General features: G+C 34.8%; 1 protein-coding gene across 3 annotated transcripts in view; it reads right to left on the bottom strand.

Annotated features, from left to right (window-relative positions):
- LOC145689685 (NHL repeat-containing protein 2) overlaps positions 1 to 17,815 on the bottom strand; it is a 46,209-nt gene that overhangs the window by 21,451 nt on the left and 6,943 nt on the right. For 2 of the 3 annotated variants that reach the window (XR_014132107.1, XM_081763884.1), the window contains exons 2-6: positions 14,717 to 14,883; positions 12,749 to 12,908; positions 10,345 to 10,607; positions 8,834 to 8,971; positions 5,986 to 6,212 (exon numbers count right to left, since the gene is read on the bottom strand). Coding sequence is in view for 1 of the 3 variants with exons in the window: in XM_081763884.1 (XP_081620010.1) it covers positions 5,986 to 6,212; positions 8,834 to 8,971; positions 10,345 to 10,607; positions 12,749 to 12,908; positions 14,717 to 14,883 (955 nt within the window). In the remaining 2 variants the exon portion in view is untranslated. The remainder of the gene's footprint in view (positions 1 to 5,985; positions 6,213 to 8,833; positions 8,972 to 10,344; positions 10,608 to 12,748; positions 12,909 to 14,716; positions 14,884 to 17,815) is intronic. The other variant, XR_014132108.1, reaches the window with a different exon arrangement.

Raw genomic sequence — 17,815 nt, 5'->3', positions numbered from 1 at the left:
TGAAGCTATTCAGGGATTACCATTTATTATTGTTAAAAAAAGGAAATAAGAAAAAGAAAAAAAAACAATATTAGACGGCACTGAGCGAGAGATTATCTAATTCAAAGTAAATTTAATTCACACAGGTATCAGATTTCCAGTGGTCATAAAAGCAGCTCAGTATAAAGGATGGAAATAATTCATAAAAAGGATGGTAATGACACAATTTCTCACTCATAATCACAGCTCAAAAGGCATTTGGTTTTTTATCTGGTAAGATTCCATTCCTCGGATTAAACTCTCGTCACCTGTACACAGACTAACTGCTTGCTGTCATTTTAATAGCTCTCGTATCTTTTTGCAAACTTATCACACAATAACCATAAACTTTTCTCCGTCAAACGGTTGTTGCATTAAAATGAGAGAATTAGAAACATTTTCAGTGAGAGAACTTTATACGTACACTAGAGCATCCAGGAGTAAAAGTAAGAAATCTAACATTGTGTTGATAACAATGTAGTATGAATATTTACAGTGCTCTCTTGTGATGATAAGGTTAGCTTACACACCTTTGATGCGAAAAACCCTGTGGGAGCTCATGTGGTTCGGATACAAAGTTAAGGTATATATCATTAGCTCGGTGCTAAAGTTCAAACTCAACAAACCAACCAATGAACAATTATAACAACATGGAAGAATGTGTGCTATTCCATACTGGTAATTATGCGAGAATCCAAAGCTTTTTAAATTTCAATTTATGAAACTTCTTCTTTGATTCAAATCTAATAAACACAAAGATCAGTTACAGGTATGTGTGGCGATCAAAAAGTATGTTTCCCTTGTATACAAAGTTGTGTTACATGTATGAAAATTACGTGGCAAATGTGTCCATGTCTTAAGATACTAATGTGTAATTTTTGTTTCTAGATACAAAAGGTTTTAAGACACGATGTTTGGAATGAGTACAAGTATCAAACTGTGCTTACTCCTTTTCTGAAACAGCAACGAATTGATTATGCATCCGAAATATTGACCATCTCTGTATCCAATATGAACGATTGTTACTATCATCTTGTCTCCATGGACGAATTTTTTGTGTATCCCCATAACTCAGAGACTCAAGTTATGAATCAACAGTAGCATTCCCACTCCCCTTACTCGAAAAAGCCTTCTGCCAAGAAAGCAATGTTTTCACTTTTCTAGAAGCAATTTTCATTGATTACCTACCCTATGATCATTCCATACTTAGGACACATTTCAAGAGTTTGCTGTAAAAACTTCGGTATGCTCTGAAGGTAAAGTGTAGTAAGATACTCAGCAAAACTGTTCGTCTATTAGTCTACAATGTTCCCACCCTTTGAGTCGAGGAAACACTGAGTGCTGTGCAAAGCTTCGGTTATCAGTAAATCCACCAACCCTTATGTTACATCTATTTCGATTTCGATTTTTTTTTCTTCGATCATTATACTTTACCTCTTCTATCGTCGCTCGATTTCTTTCTAAACGCTAAAATAAGTGTTTTATTATTTCAAATACCAAATTTCATGTCTCTAACCTTATGGGATTCTGAAATATGAACATCTTATTATAATCGTTTTTATACCCATTTTACCTCCTCCATGTCAAATTACAAAAATCCTTCTTTTGTGGTACTCTGCATCAAAAATCCTGTGTACTGTCCGAACTTCATATATTTGGTCTAGGAATTAATTCGTGCGGTTGGTACGCACACATTGAAGCTGTAGTACAAACACAAAATACATAAATACCTTAAGAAAAATAATGTCCATCGCTAGCCACCACTTTCGCCCATCTATCAGGCAATGTACGGATTCCGTGGCGAAAGAAGTCCTCATCCTTGGAAGCGATCCAGTCAGAGACCCATGTTTCGATATCTTCTGAAGAAGTAAACCGCTGTCCAATCAAATCGTTGTTCATGCAATCGAACAAGTAGTAGTACGAAGGAGCAACGTCTGGTGAATACGGCGGGTGGGGTAAAACTTCCCATCCGACATTTTCTAAATAGGTTTTGACCGGTTTTGCGACGTGAGGGCGAGCGTTATCATGTTGAACAATAAGTTTATCATGTCTGTTCTCCCATTTTGGTCGTGTTCTGGCCAGAGCTTGCTTCAAACGCATTAATTGTCGTCGATAACGTTCTCCATTCATAGTTTCACCCGGTTGCAGCAGCTCATAGTACACCACACCTTTCATATCCCACCATATGCACAGCATAACCTTTGCACAGTGAATATCTCGTTTTGGTTGTGATGGACCTGGTTCACCTGGTTTCACCCAGGCCTTTTTTCGTTTAGGGTTCTCGTAATGGATCCACTTCTCATCACCCGTAATAATTCGATGCAGAAACCCCTTTCTGCTCTGTCGTTGAAGCAGCAATTCGCAAATGGTTTTTCGTCTTTCAGCGTCTCTGTCTTTCAATTCATGTGGAACCCAATGTGACATCTTTTGAATCATTCCCATGGCTTTCAAGCGTTTGGAGACTGTTGTTTGATCAACGCCTAATGCTGCTGCAAGTTGTTCCTGCGTTTGACACGAATCCTGCTCGAGCAATGCTGTCAATTCTTCGTCTTGAAATTTTTTTGGCTGTCCAGCTCGCTCTTGGTCTGCCAAGCCGAAATCACCACTTCTAAACCGTGCAAACTACTTCTGACACGTTCGCTCAGCTAGAGCATGGTCACCATACACTTCCACCAAAATACGATGACTTTCAGTCGCACTTTTCTGCATGTTAAAGTAATGCAGCAGGACACCCCGCAAAAACACTTTATCAGGCACAAATTGCGCCATGTTCACTTAACTACAAACTGGTGTTGTTGACGCTTTAATCCACTGCCCTATACTACGAACGATACGCGATGACAGGGGTTTGCAACACATGTGTGGATACACGGAACTGTGGGACGCTCCGTTCGTTGCGCCATCTCTTGTCCACCCGCACGAATTAATTCCTAGACCAAATATATATATAATTTTGAAGTGTCTGCTATGTTGTTTACAGTAAATCCGTTGAAATCCGAGATTTCAACAGATTTTAACTTTGCAAAGATGAAAACTATTTCCTATTGCCGTGATCTGCTACGAGTAATTCCACGTATGGCTAGCAGAGAGCAGTTGCCATTTCACTATGATGTCCAACGTGTCAGAAGCACATTAAGTGCAAAAATCCATGAGCTTTAAATATAATATTGGACCATATTTAAATAGTGTAAAAATAAACAAATAAATAAAAAAAACTAATCTACAAGCATCCTATAACACGAAGACAACAGTGGTTCGCTAAAACAGTTGTCGCTGTATCATTTATCACAGAGTGCTTATAAATGAGTTTTCTAACTGTATACATTAACATATTAACGCTTGTAAACACTAACTTAAAAAAAAAAATAAATAATAATGTGTGAAGTTTTGCTACAGGGTTCCCACTCCCTTTCCCGAAAAAAAAATTCCAGGACGTTTCCAGGACAAATCACCAATTTTCCACGACTTCGATACGGAAAGGTATAACAGAATTGCAACTGTAGATTCAAAACTCTCAACAGTAAAATGAAAAGTACAGTTGCTTATGCAGTGTATATTAATGCAAGTACAGTAAATACACAAAAATGAAATACACAAAGCGGAGCGTAATATGCTGCTTTATTTTTCTTTCTTTGGTGGCTTCCCAACTCCCTTATAGTCACCCGATCTACCCACATCCAGCACATGTATTTTTATTCTTTCTACATGACATTTCAATTGTGCACAAACAAATTTACAAACAACAAAAATCTATTTTTCGTACATGGCATCTTAATTGTGTGACAGATATAATTAGGGGAAAAAGGAATTATATTACAAATTTTTCAGCTGAGTTGTGTGATTTCCTCATCTATACATATAATTTCTTCTTTAGCGAAGCTGCTCTACGGATAGCATTTGACTTCGTCAATAAAGTAAAGCAAGATTTCTGGTCTGGTTCATGTGCAAGCTAGTTTGCTTCAGTCTCCAAAGTTTCACTCTTTTCATCAATTTCCTTTTCTTTCTCTGCAGCTGCTGTACATTTTCACTTATCTCTTTCCTCTTGTTCTGCACTTGACTTTCTCTTTCAACACTCCTTATTTTCTCCAGCTCTGCCATATAGCGCTGCCTTGCATGGAAGGCGTGATGTAGCATTTCTTTCGTGATATTGATTGAAGGTATTTATGGGAAATGTTATACCCCACTCTATGGAGGATTGATACTGGTACAAAGCACAGTTTCTGGAGGATAGTGCTAGTGAAGACAGCATGGGTTGACAGACTAGTGGATGAAAAACGAGAGTTGTCCCAGCCAACCACCCTGTTGGAAGTATAAAAGCCCACCAACCACCCACAATGCAGGATCATGACAAATTATTACTTAGCACAAAAACAGGAATAGCAAACAAAAACAGCAATCAATTAAAATCTTCATTATAATTAAGAACAATCTGACATTCAGTATTTCTGCAAATTTCAAGGACAGAAATTAATTTTCAAAGACATTTCCACGATGTTTCAAGAACAAAATCAATTCAAGGACATTTCCGGGTTTTCCAAGATTTCCAGAACGAATGGGAACCCTGTTGCTAACTTAAACTTGGGCTTAATGATCGAAGGTGAGGGAAATTGAATGAAAGTTTGGACACCTTCGATAAAAACAAAAACTGAAGTCAATAATTTATACAGTACACTTGAGGAATCACTCGATTTTTCTTCTATTCTCTATAGGTGTGAATTCTGTGAAAATTCAAGGAGCGAAGAAGACTTATTTCATTAAATTCAAGAACTCTAACTTAAGGAAAATTTGAAACCATTAAGTCTCTCTACTGAAACGAAGGCTGCTTAAACTAAATGTTACTGCACCTATCAATTACGTAGGTCGTTATTTTACCCAAGTTTAGTGCTACATTAAAAGTACAAGTAATAACTACGATTACGATTACTACTAGCCACAATGTTCATTTTAAAACTAAAACAGAACTTATAAATGACAAACTTAGTGATCGCCCATTTAGTACTACTAGTACAATGAGCCCACAGAGTACAATGTCTCTGTACCTGCAACGGATTAATTGTATTTACATTGATTTTAATGCGAAAAATAATTTCGGATTACGAACAAATTATGGAACGGATTAAGTTCGTAACCTGAGGGTCCGCTGTAACCATTTGTCACCCGCTGTAATTATTTGTTACATATATTTATTTTCTAGATTACAATCCAATATATTCCACCAGTAGTGAAACTATACTCTTCAAATTGTAAATGTGCAGGTAGTTTGCTACCAGCAGTCGTTACACACGAAAATATAAACACATTCTTCAATATTTCTATTGAAAAAATGAAATCTTTTGAGTTTTACGTCCCACGGTTATGCCGGATAGGCTAAAGGAGACGGTCATTATGAGAAATGAATGAAATGATGGAATGGAGAGTGCGAGGAAACGGAAGAACCCCGAGAAAACCCACGCACACGGTGTTTGTTTGTCGACTACAAAGTTTACTTGGCGCGAGCTGGGATCGAAGCAGGGACCCCATGTACCAGAGGTGAACGCTCTACCACTGACCTACTGCGACCCCTAAGATTTCTATTGGTTTCTATATATGGTCTAATGGTAACAACAGTTTTTTGCTGAAACAATAATCATATCTGAAAAACTGGGAGGCACAACAGATGAGTAACATTCCTTTACTGAATTATGAAATAGTTTCACATGTCTCGACACGTCGAAGAAGTGTGAAGTAACCACATTAATCATTACGTAAATTAATATGTAATGCAAGTTCTCTTCTGTGAAGCTACGAGTTATTTTGAATCTACAAATACGAAGACTAATTTTAATTGAATACACTGCCCATGAATTTTCTTCTACATTGACGGTCCAATCTTAAGTTAGTTAACACTAAAACATAGACGACAAGAGGAACTTTCCACATTTCACAAAGATATATGCAATATGTTTGTTTGTTTTACCTGGAACTGACCTTCCTTTCCACCATTTGGACTCTTCCAAGAATAAAGCCCAAATTTGATGACTACCAGCCATGGCAATCAGTACAACATCCTTTCGCTGAGTGATTGGATTTTTTATTAAGCACAAATCCCAAGGGGAAGAAATGCTTTGCTCTGTCCACTTCCCACCACCAAATTTATCACTGCCTTGTTTTCCAGAACCAACAAGTGTCCTTACAGTCTTCGACTCTAAATTAACCTTTAAATTAAAAAAAAAAAAAAAAAAATCAAACAAATATAAATTATTCACTTATATTAGACATACGATTCTGTTTACCATTTTCCACGTCCAGTAAACTCGAAAATCTTATCTTTTAAAAAGTTTTCCTCACATTCAAATGTGTAATATTTTGATATACGACTCCATATACAAACTTTAAGAGAACCAAGGATGACTGTATTGGGTTGGTGCATAATTACATAATATTTTCTTTCTAATTAAATTTTGCTCAAGAAAAGTATTTTTACTATGTCTTATAAATCATTTAAAGCCTTTTAGATAATTTATCATTATTTTTTTTAAATTTGAATAACTACTTTGTAGCTATTCAAATTATGAAGTATGAAGTGGTAAGAATTACAGTATGTGGCTTTATTTGAATTTCATTTGGGAGTAAGTGCAGCGAATGTTGTTAGAAAAATTAATGCGTACGCGAGAATGATACATAACAGGTGATCTAGTTTTAGAAAATTATTTGACATAAAAGATCCATCATGCTTATAATGAACACGTGCATTTCACCCATCATTGTGGGAAAAAGAAGAAGAAAAAAAACGGGTAGTTTACATTATTTATAAAAGAAGTGTATGCACATTATGTGTTTTATTTCAAGGAATATGGAGGTGATTGTAATAAATGTAGTCTTCCTTATGTTCTTTAAGTAATTATATTGACATGAACCGTTTAAACGCTTCGGTATATGACGATCTGTGCCAACAACCCTACAATACCTACAATCTATGAAGAAGAAATAAAGAAGAAGGATGCTTGGGTTCCCCTCGTTACACATGATTCTATCAGAAAACATAAATGAGCGTATTGTCATTAGTGCTACATTGGACGTTCATAATATTTTAGATAGCCAACCGACCTGGCTCCACTGGTCTATTCTATTGCTCTCAAATATGGGTGCCAGATTGAACTGAAACCAGTGATATTTGTGTAACTGAGGACGCAAATTTGAAACTGAAGATTTATGCATGTTATTACTACCATTACTTCTAACACACAGTGATTATTTCAGAACATCTTCCCCGGGGGAGGGGGTTCTATTAGTACACGCACGTGAAAAGCAGTACTGAGCAAATACAGGGTGGCCCTAAAGTAGGTACACACCTTACATTAATCAAGTATAACATTCTAGTTTATGGGTTTATTCCCTTCGGCTCTCCCGAGCTTAAGATGTAAGTAAAAACACATTAAGAACAAATAATAAAGAAACTAAGTCTACCTGATGGATAACAATAAGAAATCATATAAAATGCAATCAGCTTATCAGTACGGTACGGAACTGTATACCTACTTTTGGGTCATCCTGTACAGGTAAACCATATTGAGCATGAATGGAACTATGGTTCAGGGAGAAGATTTAGTAGCTCCGGGGAAAAATTCCATCCCGGGCACTTCCTGAAATCATCATTGCTTAGAACCACTATTACTAGGGTTACCAAATAACAATTTTAAAAGGGACATTTTTAGATTTTACAAAAAAACATATTATTCGACAGATATTTCAATGTTATAGGAAAAAATATAATTTATACAACTAAACTTTTACAATGCTGATTATGGGAATATATCAAGGTTTTTTTCCCCGCTTATACCTGAATGTGTTGTAGTTTTCATTGGAAATGAAAATGTTTCAACAATTGTAACTATTTACAAATTTATTACATATATTCTACTTACATGATATTATATTATCTTATAACATGATAAAAACTCATTTTTCCATTGTCCTAAAAGTCCTTCCGGCACACTTTTATAGTCCAAAAAGAGACATCGTTATCTCTCTATTACTAACTACTAACAGTACCTTACTAACTAAGCAAACCTGCCTTGTTGAGAAAAACTGCGGCTGAGGACGTTGTTATGCTTTGCCAAGCTTTTAATAATGCTGCTTTCGGAAAGACAGAAGTATACGAGTGGTTTTTCCGCCTCAAAGATGGCAACATGCCAACTGAAGACGTGCCACGGCTTGCTTGTCCTTTGACAGGAAGAAATGAAAAAAAAAAAAAAAAAAAAAACATGGGAGAAGTTCGAAATATCATTAACGAACATCGTCGACAAACCATCAAGCAAAGTTCGGAATAAGAGGCTGTCAAGAGCCGAGCACTCTCGACCATGTTTGGAAATTTTGTCACGAGGAATGCACAGACTTGATCAAATTGTGTTTTAATCTCTTTCTCAGTCTCTTTCAGTGAAAACTGAGATACAGGGCAATATCTAACAGACAGAGCTGCAGTCAATGAGGGTGCCAAATTCGTTACTATAAATCTGAAACGACCTTCTTCATATTGCGTTGTTGTCACTTTTAAGAAAATAAATCAATTATTTAAAAGCAAATATTCAGACTGTGGCAATAATTCAGAAGGTATTGAGAAAAAAATAAACGTTATTGAGGAAAGACAATGTTTCTGAAGAAACTCACTTTTACACGTGACTACAAAATTTCATCTATTGATGAAACTACGAAGCTTTTATAAAGATTTTTTAACAGTTTCTAATCTTACCATATTTGGCTGAACTTTACATTTTTTAACAGAATTTCATTTTTCTGTACATACAACAAGCACAAACATGATAAAATTAATAAATACCTCTCTGATTGCATGATTTTCTGTATCGGCTACAAGTAGTTTGAAAGAATCCAGAAAGGTAATTCCTTGAGGAGCGTGAAATCGTGCATCAGTGAACTTGCCATCAACTAAGCCACTTGTTATTCCACCAACTACATGCTGGAATAAAGAACATATCTTTGACGATCTATCTAAAAAGTAAGAAGTTCGATAGTCAAATTCAATTAATGCAAATTTTAGTAAATACTATTAAAAATTAAAACATGTGATCATCTTAAAACATATTCTATTACATTTAATGTCTTAAGATATTAGGGGAAAATATCATGAATAATGATTAATGGCAATCAAAGAAAATACTTCGAATTTTAATATATGTTAGAGTACGTATGTGGATACGAATTGTCATTCACTGCTTCACGGAAGAAACTGACAATTTAACTACAAGTTATTTTATGACAATTTACACGTTGACGATGATCACTAGATTTTACTCTTCTTTTTTCTACCAGTTTTGTTTAAGCAAAGATATACCTTTAATATCATAATTACTAAATATCTCTAAAAGTTCCACACAAAAATAATGAAGAACGAATATGTCGGTTTGTAACGTATTTCTGATTTAGAACAAAGGCACCAATCAACTGCGATACAAACAAGAATTCACTTGCTTTACATTCCTGCTCCAGTGATTACTATACCACTCACTTTAGCTTTGGAACTTCTTGTATACAATAAAAGACAAATTCTGACCAAAGCACACACTAACTAATAATGCGTTACAGTTTCGGCAATAATGTGTCTAATGAAGGCAAAGTCAATTTGGTAAACTGTAACACTATTATTTACTAGTTAATACGTGCTTTGGTTAGAATATATCTTTTATTAATTATTATTATTTTTGTGACGACAACTGTGTCTTTTAACATTAACTACGTTTCTTTAAAAGGACATTGAATTATATATATATATATTTTTAAATAGTTAGTTTTCATTTAAATAGTATCGTTTAAACCACTGTTTCCCAAACATTTTCAGTTCACAGCGCCTTCCGTGTTTCATTATTTTTCGAATGCGTCCCAAGTAAAAACATAAAGGTATCTAACACACATATCTTAAATTCACGAACAATTTATGATAGTACTTACATTTTATCAGTAAAAATATAATGGAGCTCGAAAACAACGTACGCTAAGTATCACTTCAGTGTATCTTTCCAAATATTTCACGGCGCTCATATAAGCCAGCTAAGTTGCAACGGGAGACGCGGTGCATAGTTTGGAAAACTCTGGCTTGCTTAGACTTATGCAAGTTGTGCTTCCTTTGAATCGCAACTGAGTAATCTTTTCGACAAATAAGAATTACGAAACTACTGTGTACAAAGGGAAATCAAGTGTGTGTCAGGAAACAGGATGTCAAATCTACTTGCACATCATATATTCGTTACAGACCTAAAGGCAAATTCAACAAACGACACTACATTTTCAACCATTAGAATATTACAATACCATTACGAATATGTAAGCACTTACCTCAATTTTACCATCCATAGTGACAATACAGATCCTATTGTTACCGGTATCTGATATTGCCAGTCTATCCCCGTGGACAGCCACTTTTCCAGGAAAGAGCAATTGCGATGGCGGCAGCAAATGTGAAGCTGGTTGCAGTGGGAGCGGATGATCGGAAATGTCTCCCTGTTCACGGAAATATGACAGCGTTTCTCTTATAAACAAAAACAAGTTATCTCTGTGACCTTCTCCAATTAGAAGAAACAACGGCTGGCCACTGGGACCTGGAGGAATAATAGAAAGACTAACAATTAGTAAACAATATTTTATAACACTCCATATTCTACATCTTTATAATTGATATGGAAACAACCTTTTTTTATATTTAAGACAGTAGCCGTTTAATAAAATGTTTATATACACAGAGATGTTAATGAATATTGCATTTGGGAGGTAAGTCTGCACAACAAAATGCAAGAAAACGTTCATATAAACACAAGTCGAAGTTTCCGAGCGATAGAGAGCCGAAAACGGAAGGAAAGAACCGATGTCTGTCCACTTCAAACAACACTTGGCGAGAGCTGAAATCAAGCCCTGGACTCAATTCTATGTAAGAAAAAATGTATATAGTGTCTATTTGTCAAAAGAAAGATTATTGTTCGATGAAATTATGTAATGGTTTAATTTCGTAATACTGACACTTCTAAAAACATAAGCAAATAATGACAACGATCGTTATGAATACAAAATATTGTGGATGGATTTCTTTGTAGCTTGGCCAATATGTAACGTGACCTTTGCAAACAAGTGTAATGCAACTTGACAATGTCATATGAATTTTGTTCATGCAACGTGACGAACAAAATTTGCACCTTTCGACACTGATCACAGTCACTCGAGACTGAAGTTGTAGAATTCCTCTCCTCTATCCTTCCCACAGCAATAATCGCTTGTTCATTTCATGTTTTACTAATTTTATAGTTTAAAACAACGCAATGTTATTTTCTAGTTTCAATATAAGCAGAAAACAAGATCTTTCTTCATTCTTCGAAAAATATTTTGTTTGAAAATATTTTTGTTCTATTCAGGATTGATCTCTCTCCACAGCACAAAAGCATAATATGCAGTCGTATTAAGAATACTGTCAGAGATAACTACTAGTCAAGCACTCTTCCCCAGTGTAGTGGCTAGTGTTTGTGTCTTTGGTGCATGAGATACATGATTCGATTCTTGGTAGGAGAGCATCGATGCTTCAGATCTCACTTCAAACTACAGGTCTCATCTTCCAAGAAATGGTGGAATGAAGAAAGTGGGAGGAAACGCGAGTACCCCGAGGAAACCGACGCACACGGTGTTTGTCCACCACAAAGCTCACTTGGCTTCAACATATATGAGGGTCGGACCTCAGGTGTTTTCATCGTTTCACTTTGACGAACCAAAGTAGGGGAGGGGGAGATATATATGTAAAAAAAAATTTAAAATCTCTGCCTTTGTGACTTCATCACTCCCGAACCAATAGACCGATCTCAATCAAATTTTCAACATACATGAGTTATTGGCAGGGATTACTTTAGGCTATTCAGTTTGACGATGCAAATTAGGGATGGGAGGGGGAGAAATTTTAAAATGATAAAAAATGACCGATATTAGTGTTGAATTCATAGTTTTCGGAGTCGATGAGAGAAACAGTGACACTTCTGATGCTGTTTCAATCCAAGTGCAGCTCTGATAGTTGGGGAAGGGGAGGATACAACGTAGGGGAGGGGGATAAACCTTTAAAAATGATCGAAAATGGCTAATATTAGTGTCGAATCCATAATTTTAGGAGTAGCTGAGATTAACAGTGACAATTCTGATGCTGTGTGCCGCAACATGGAGGAGGGAGAGTTATATATAATAATGATCGAAAATGATCAATATTAGTGTCTAAACCATAGTTTTCGGGATCATTCAGATGAACATTGACATTTCCGATTCGGTTTAAATCCAAATTCAAACATGCAACTTTGGGGAGGGGAAGGAAGAGATATTTAAAAATTATCGAAAATGACCGATATTAGTGCCGAGTCCACATTTTTTGGGGTCGCTGTGATGAACGGTGACATACAAAAATGTGCATTTAAATTATTTATTTCAACCCAGCGAAGCGGGTAATATTTGCTAGTATCTAAGGCTTACATTTAGTTCAATAGTTTATTACCAGTATTACATTATGTTGAAAATATTTTTAATAGCTCTCTCCAGAAGTCTTTCAAGCTGCTATTTGGACATTTATGCGTAGAAAACAAGTTATGTACATTTTATTTATTTTCGGGTAATATAGATTCGATTAAAACAAGGTTAAAAAATACATACGGAGAAAAAGCAAAAAACAAAGACCTACGCACATTCTAAATTACACATTATAAACTGATTGACAAATTACCTAAGATCAGTAAAGTTGGCCAGCATGGTATTCCCAATGTATTCCACATAACAGCGCCTGAATCGTTGACAACTGGATGATTAATCTTGTACCGCTGAACTGCAGCTAAGATATTGGCTGAATCTTTTTCATTGTCAAATTTTGCACTGTGAACGCCAATCTATTAAAAAAAAAATTAAAAAAATAAATAATTCTTTTCTGCAAGCTCTACAGTATGCACAAAAAAAAAAAAAAACTTAGAAAACAATATACAATTCTTGTACCACAGAAAAAATAAAATGTTTTTACCATTGTATTTGGTCTGCTCTATCTGATAAATTGCACTGAATGTATTGCATTCCTATTATATTTAAGATTCTGACCGGCTTCTGTATCACTTATTTCGAACTTAATCTTTCTTTTTTTTCTTTTTCTTTTTTTTTTTAGGACATTATCAAACGCACAATTTTCTACCTTAATAAATGGCAACAATGACCCACCACACATAGCAAATCATAATAATTAAAAAAAAAACGAACATTACCGAAATAAAAAAATACAAAATAAAATAAATACATATTTTTAATGAAATACAAAAAAAAAGTACATCTTAAGAAATTATACCTAATTTTTACATCCAACTCACTAGAAAACTGACTGAGCCTAGTGCCTCTGAATTTCAAGACTAGATACGGCACATGTGATAGGAATGTTGATGAAACACTCCATCCTAGGATCGACCCCTTACTTCACTTGGAGCTCCTCCGTGGCTAAGCGATTAGCATCGCGCCTTTGGCGTGGGAGACCCGGGTTCGATTCCCGGCGGGAGGTTCGGATTCCACGTTAATCAGTAGGTCCACGTCTCATATACCCTCGCTGCTGAAAGGGACGCTAAACTAAAAAATCAACTCAATCAACCCTTACTTCACTTATTTCGCAAACTTAATTTAAAGAAGCTTTTCGTAATTAAATAAATGTACTCAAATTTCGACTTTTTTATTTTTTTGTTATAAGCCTCAAGAATTGTGCCGTACATATATAGTATTAGTAAATTGGTAATGTTCAGTGCCTACCGAATATTACAGTGTACATAAACATTTAATTAACTGAAATACGTAATGATTTTTTTAAAATATAAAATAAAATCTAAAGTTGTATCGTATATAGTTTCATCCAGTACATAACCTGTTATATCACATTTTAATTCCTCCTTATACAATATATTTACAACATCTAAAGCAACACTTTACATCGTGATACTGTCACAATTAACTATTTTAGTGCACTGTTTCCTTGTGTTTCTCTTTTTACATAATTTTACGCGTATGTACCAATGATACTCGTAACTAGGGGTAGGATTTTTGGCAGGAAAAGCTATTGAAATTGGTGGGTGCAAAGGTGGAAAAAGGTACCATTTGTGGTTCAACGAAAACTACATTAATTAATAAATATACTACATCGCAAACACAATTTTAATACATTTGTACGAAATTTTATACGTCCGTACCTTGGTGAAATCCTAAAATTTGGTGAGAACTTCTTGACTCTGTGTGTGTGTGTGTGAGTGTGAGTGTGTGTGTGTGTGTGTGTGTGTGTGTGGGTGGGTGTATATATATATATATATATAATTGGACTTAAATATCGAGTTTGGAACCCCAGAAGTTATGTACTTACTTTAAAACATTGTTTCAGCAACCTCCAACCACATTGTATGATTTGATGAAATACCACTCGACCCCTACTCATGACTAACGCCAAATATAAAATAGGTCACATGTAATAAACACAACCGAGTAGATCATCTATTGCGAGAATGTCTAAATTCTTCATTTTTCTGAAGAACTATATGTATACAATCTTTGGAATACATCCTATGCATTTTATTTAGTGTGCTTTAACTAAAATAAACGCAGAAAATTGCGAAAGAAATATTCGTTAACTATAGCAAACATTTTCTGATTAACAGTTAATCACAGTGATAATACTCACAACAACAACACCATCAGCAACGCTGAACTCATTCTCCAGTGCTTCCAAATCAGGTAAAACGTGCATACAATTGATACAACAGTATGTAAAGAAGTCTAAAACTACTATTTTTCCTTGAAGATCCTTTTGCAAGCATAATGGACGCGTTACGTTGAACCATTCTAGATCTACAACATACAAAAGACACAAGTATATTATATTATTCTTTAGTACTGAAACCAACCTCCCCAGAGATCACTGAATATCAATGTCACAAAATATGAAGAAACAGCAAACACAAATACTATTTACAAGAAAAACTGTCTTAACTAACAACGGTAAGAACAAAAGAGCAAATATCCCAAGGCATTCAAGATATTGAAAAAAAAAAAAAAAAAAGTAAATAAACGCACATATGTGGACTTTAAAACAAGGATTTTGCTTTCATTAACAGGTTGCAAAATTAATTCTCGCATCCACAAATATCCCATTTTCATCACTGAATTTTCTAAATATTGTTCAACACATATACATATGTTAACACTAACAACTAAAGGACTGATGCATACATACGCATATACACATATACATGCACACAAGTGAACTTTTTTTGACATATACATCTAACGAATTTGTTGGGGAGAAAAAAATGACCTCGAATTTTCGGTCTGATACGAAAATATGAAGTTTAATAATACGAGAATATGATATCTCATACCGTATTTCTATAGAATTTTTTTCTCAAAAATTAAATTTTACGCAATAAAAAGAAAAACGTTGAATTATGGTAATCCTAAAGACCAACCGAAAAGAAAGATAAATTTATTCTTACTGTTAGAAAAACAATTTTACTTTTACATAAAAATAGTAGCATTATTAAATTGAATACAAAAACACATTACCATATAATTGCTTTAATAGGCTATTTAGTTTTCAACTGTTGTCACCTCTAAGAGCTCAAGTTATAAAATTGGATAGTAAAAAGCAATTGGAGGCTATTTGAACTAAGACCTGGCGAACTTTAGTGTAAACGGCCGGAAATAATAAGAGATGAGAGTCAATGTGCTGACGTAACCAATCTGGCAGACCAATATACTACATAAGCCATAATGCAAACGACTTTAATTTCCACTCCTTATACTGACACTCATGTGTACAATATACGTATATAAAACTAATTTTCTGCTATATTATGCTACATACTGTAAAATCAAAACACAAAATTCTGTAAATATACATATGCCATAAGAAAAAGAAAGTAATTTAAAAAATGCTAAAAATTAACCACACTCTCCTCCAGGGTTTGCCGAAGTGGGCCCAGCCCGAAAAAACCCACCGGGTTTTTTTCGGGTTGGCCCCACCTAAAACCCACCTGGGTTTTTGAGCTTTTTGTTAATATATTATTGATACAACCAAGGTGATCACATTGAAAGTGATTTTTATCAAATTTTGGATTTTCATTGGGCGAACTGAATGCTTTCCCGTTAAGGTATACAACATTCAACATAAGACCTTTATGAAGTTCTGAATGTACTGAATGAATAAAAAAAAAACCTTACCTAAGCTTGAGATAATTAATGTATGGATTATGCTTATAACCTATTTGAAGAAAAAAATGCAATTTTATATTTTAGAAAATACTTTCCGTGAATAGTGTGCTCGCCAACTCGACGACGCCGAGGGACGTTGTCCCTCATACGTTTGACGCGTTTAAAGCCATAGGTGCCGGTACTACCAGTAAACACGTAGTGCATTAGTAAAACTATTAGTATTATTTCTTACCTTTGATGGTAACACAAGTATTCTTCAGTAAAATTTAGTTTTCCAATAACAACAGTTTAGTGCATTATTTGTAGGTACTCTTCAAATAAGCATTCTGTAGAATCAACACCAACAAAAGCGTAAAAATTCGTCAAATTTAAGAAACTCGATGCTCAGTTCCGAACTACGTACCGCTTACTATTTCAAGTGCTGAATTCGAACTTCCGTACTAGTGGAAGTTTCGATGTACAGTAAAGGGAGCTGCATTTTCGAGGGAGGAGGAAAAAAAAACACATCCCGAAAGAAGTTCTCGGTAAATTCCCCCAATTGAACGCAGAAAGCATTGAAACTGAATGTTTCAACAATAAAACTATTTATTTTATGCTGGAAGATATTTAATTTCATTTAAGACATTCTGAAACATCCTAACTATATATAAAACTACATGAGCTGACAAGTTATTAAGCACTTCCTGTAGGGCTACAATGATTAAATTTGGCATGATGCTAGCTTTCCGGGACTAACCGATAGAAAAATTGCCAAAAGTGAATATTTTTAATTTTTAGGGGGTCAAAGAGGGGATGAAAAATTTCCCCATGTTATTTAAATGGGCCTTTTTTGGACCTATAATCTCATGTTTTAGGTACTTAGAATTGGAATAAAAACTTGAAATTCGGTATGCTTGTACGTTTTCTTAGCAGTACCTAAGTAAATCAGTAAAAATTTAAAAATCCAATTTTAGAGTGGTTTTATAGGAAACTGAAAAATCTTTCCCATGTTATTTATATGAAAATTTTACACCCCCAAATTATTGAACACTTCCTGTAGGGCTACAATGGTTAAATTTGACATCATTGTCGATTTTCGGGACAAACCCACAGGAAAATTGCCAAATTTTGAGGGGGTCTAAAGATTGAATGAAGAATTTCCCCATGTTATTTAAATGGATCTTTTTTTTTTTTTTAACTTATAATCTCATGTTTTAGGTACTTAGAATTGGAATAAAATCTTGAAATTCGGTATGCTTGTACGTTTTCGTAAGCGTTACCTAAGTGAAACATCAGAAATAAAAATTTCCAACCCTAGAGTGGTTTTATGGGGAACTGAAAAATCTTTCCCTGTTATTTATATGAGACGTCTTCTACACCCCAAAATATTTAGGCCCTTCCGGCATGATTAGAATGATTAAATTTGGCATGATTATAGCATTCCAGGACTAACCGACAGGAAAATAGCCAAAAATGAATATTTTAAACATTTTTAGGGGTCTAAAAATGATGAAGAAATTCCCTTGTAATTTAAATGGGCGTTTTCTTGGGACACAAAATCTTATCTTTTAAATAGTTGAAATAGGAAAAG

This window comes from Thermobia domestica, chromosome 1 (assembly GCF_964235325.1).
Source record: "Thermobia domestica chromosome 1, izTheDome1.hap1.1, whole genome shotgun sequence".
Taxonomy (NCBI): Eukaryota; Metazoa; Arthropoda; class Insecta; order Zygentoma; family Lepismatidae; genus Thermobia; species Thermobia domestica.
The sequence above is the reverse complement of the archived record's forward strand: the minus strand, read 5'-3'. Positions and strand labels throughout refer to the sequence as shown.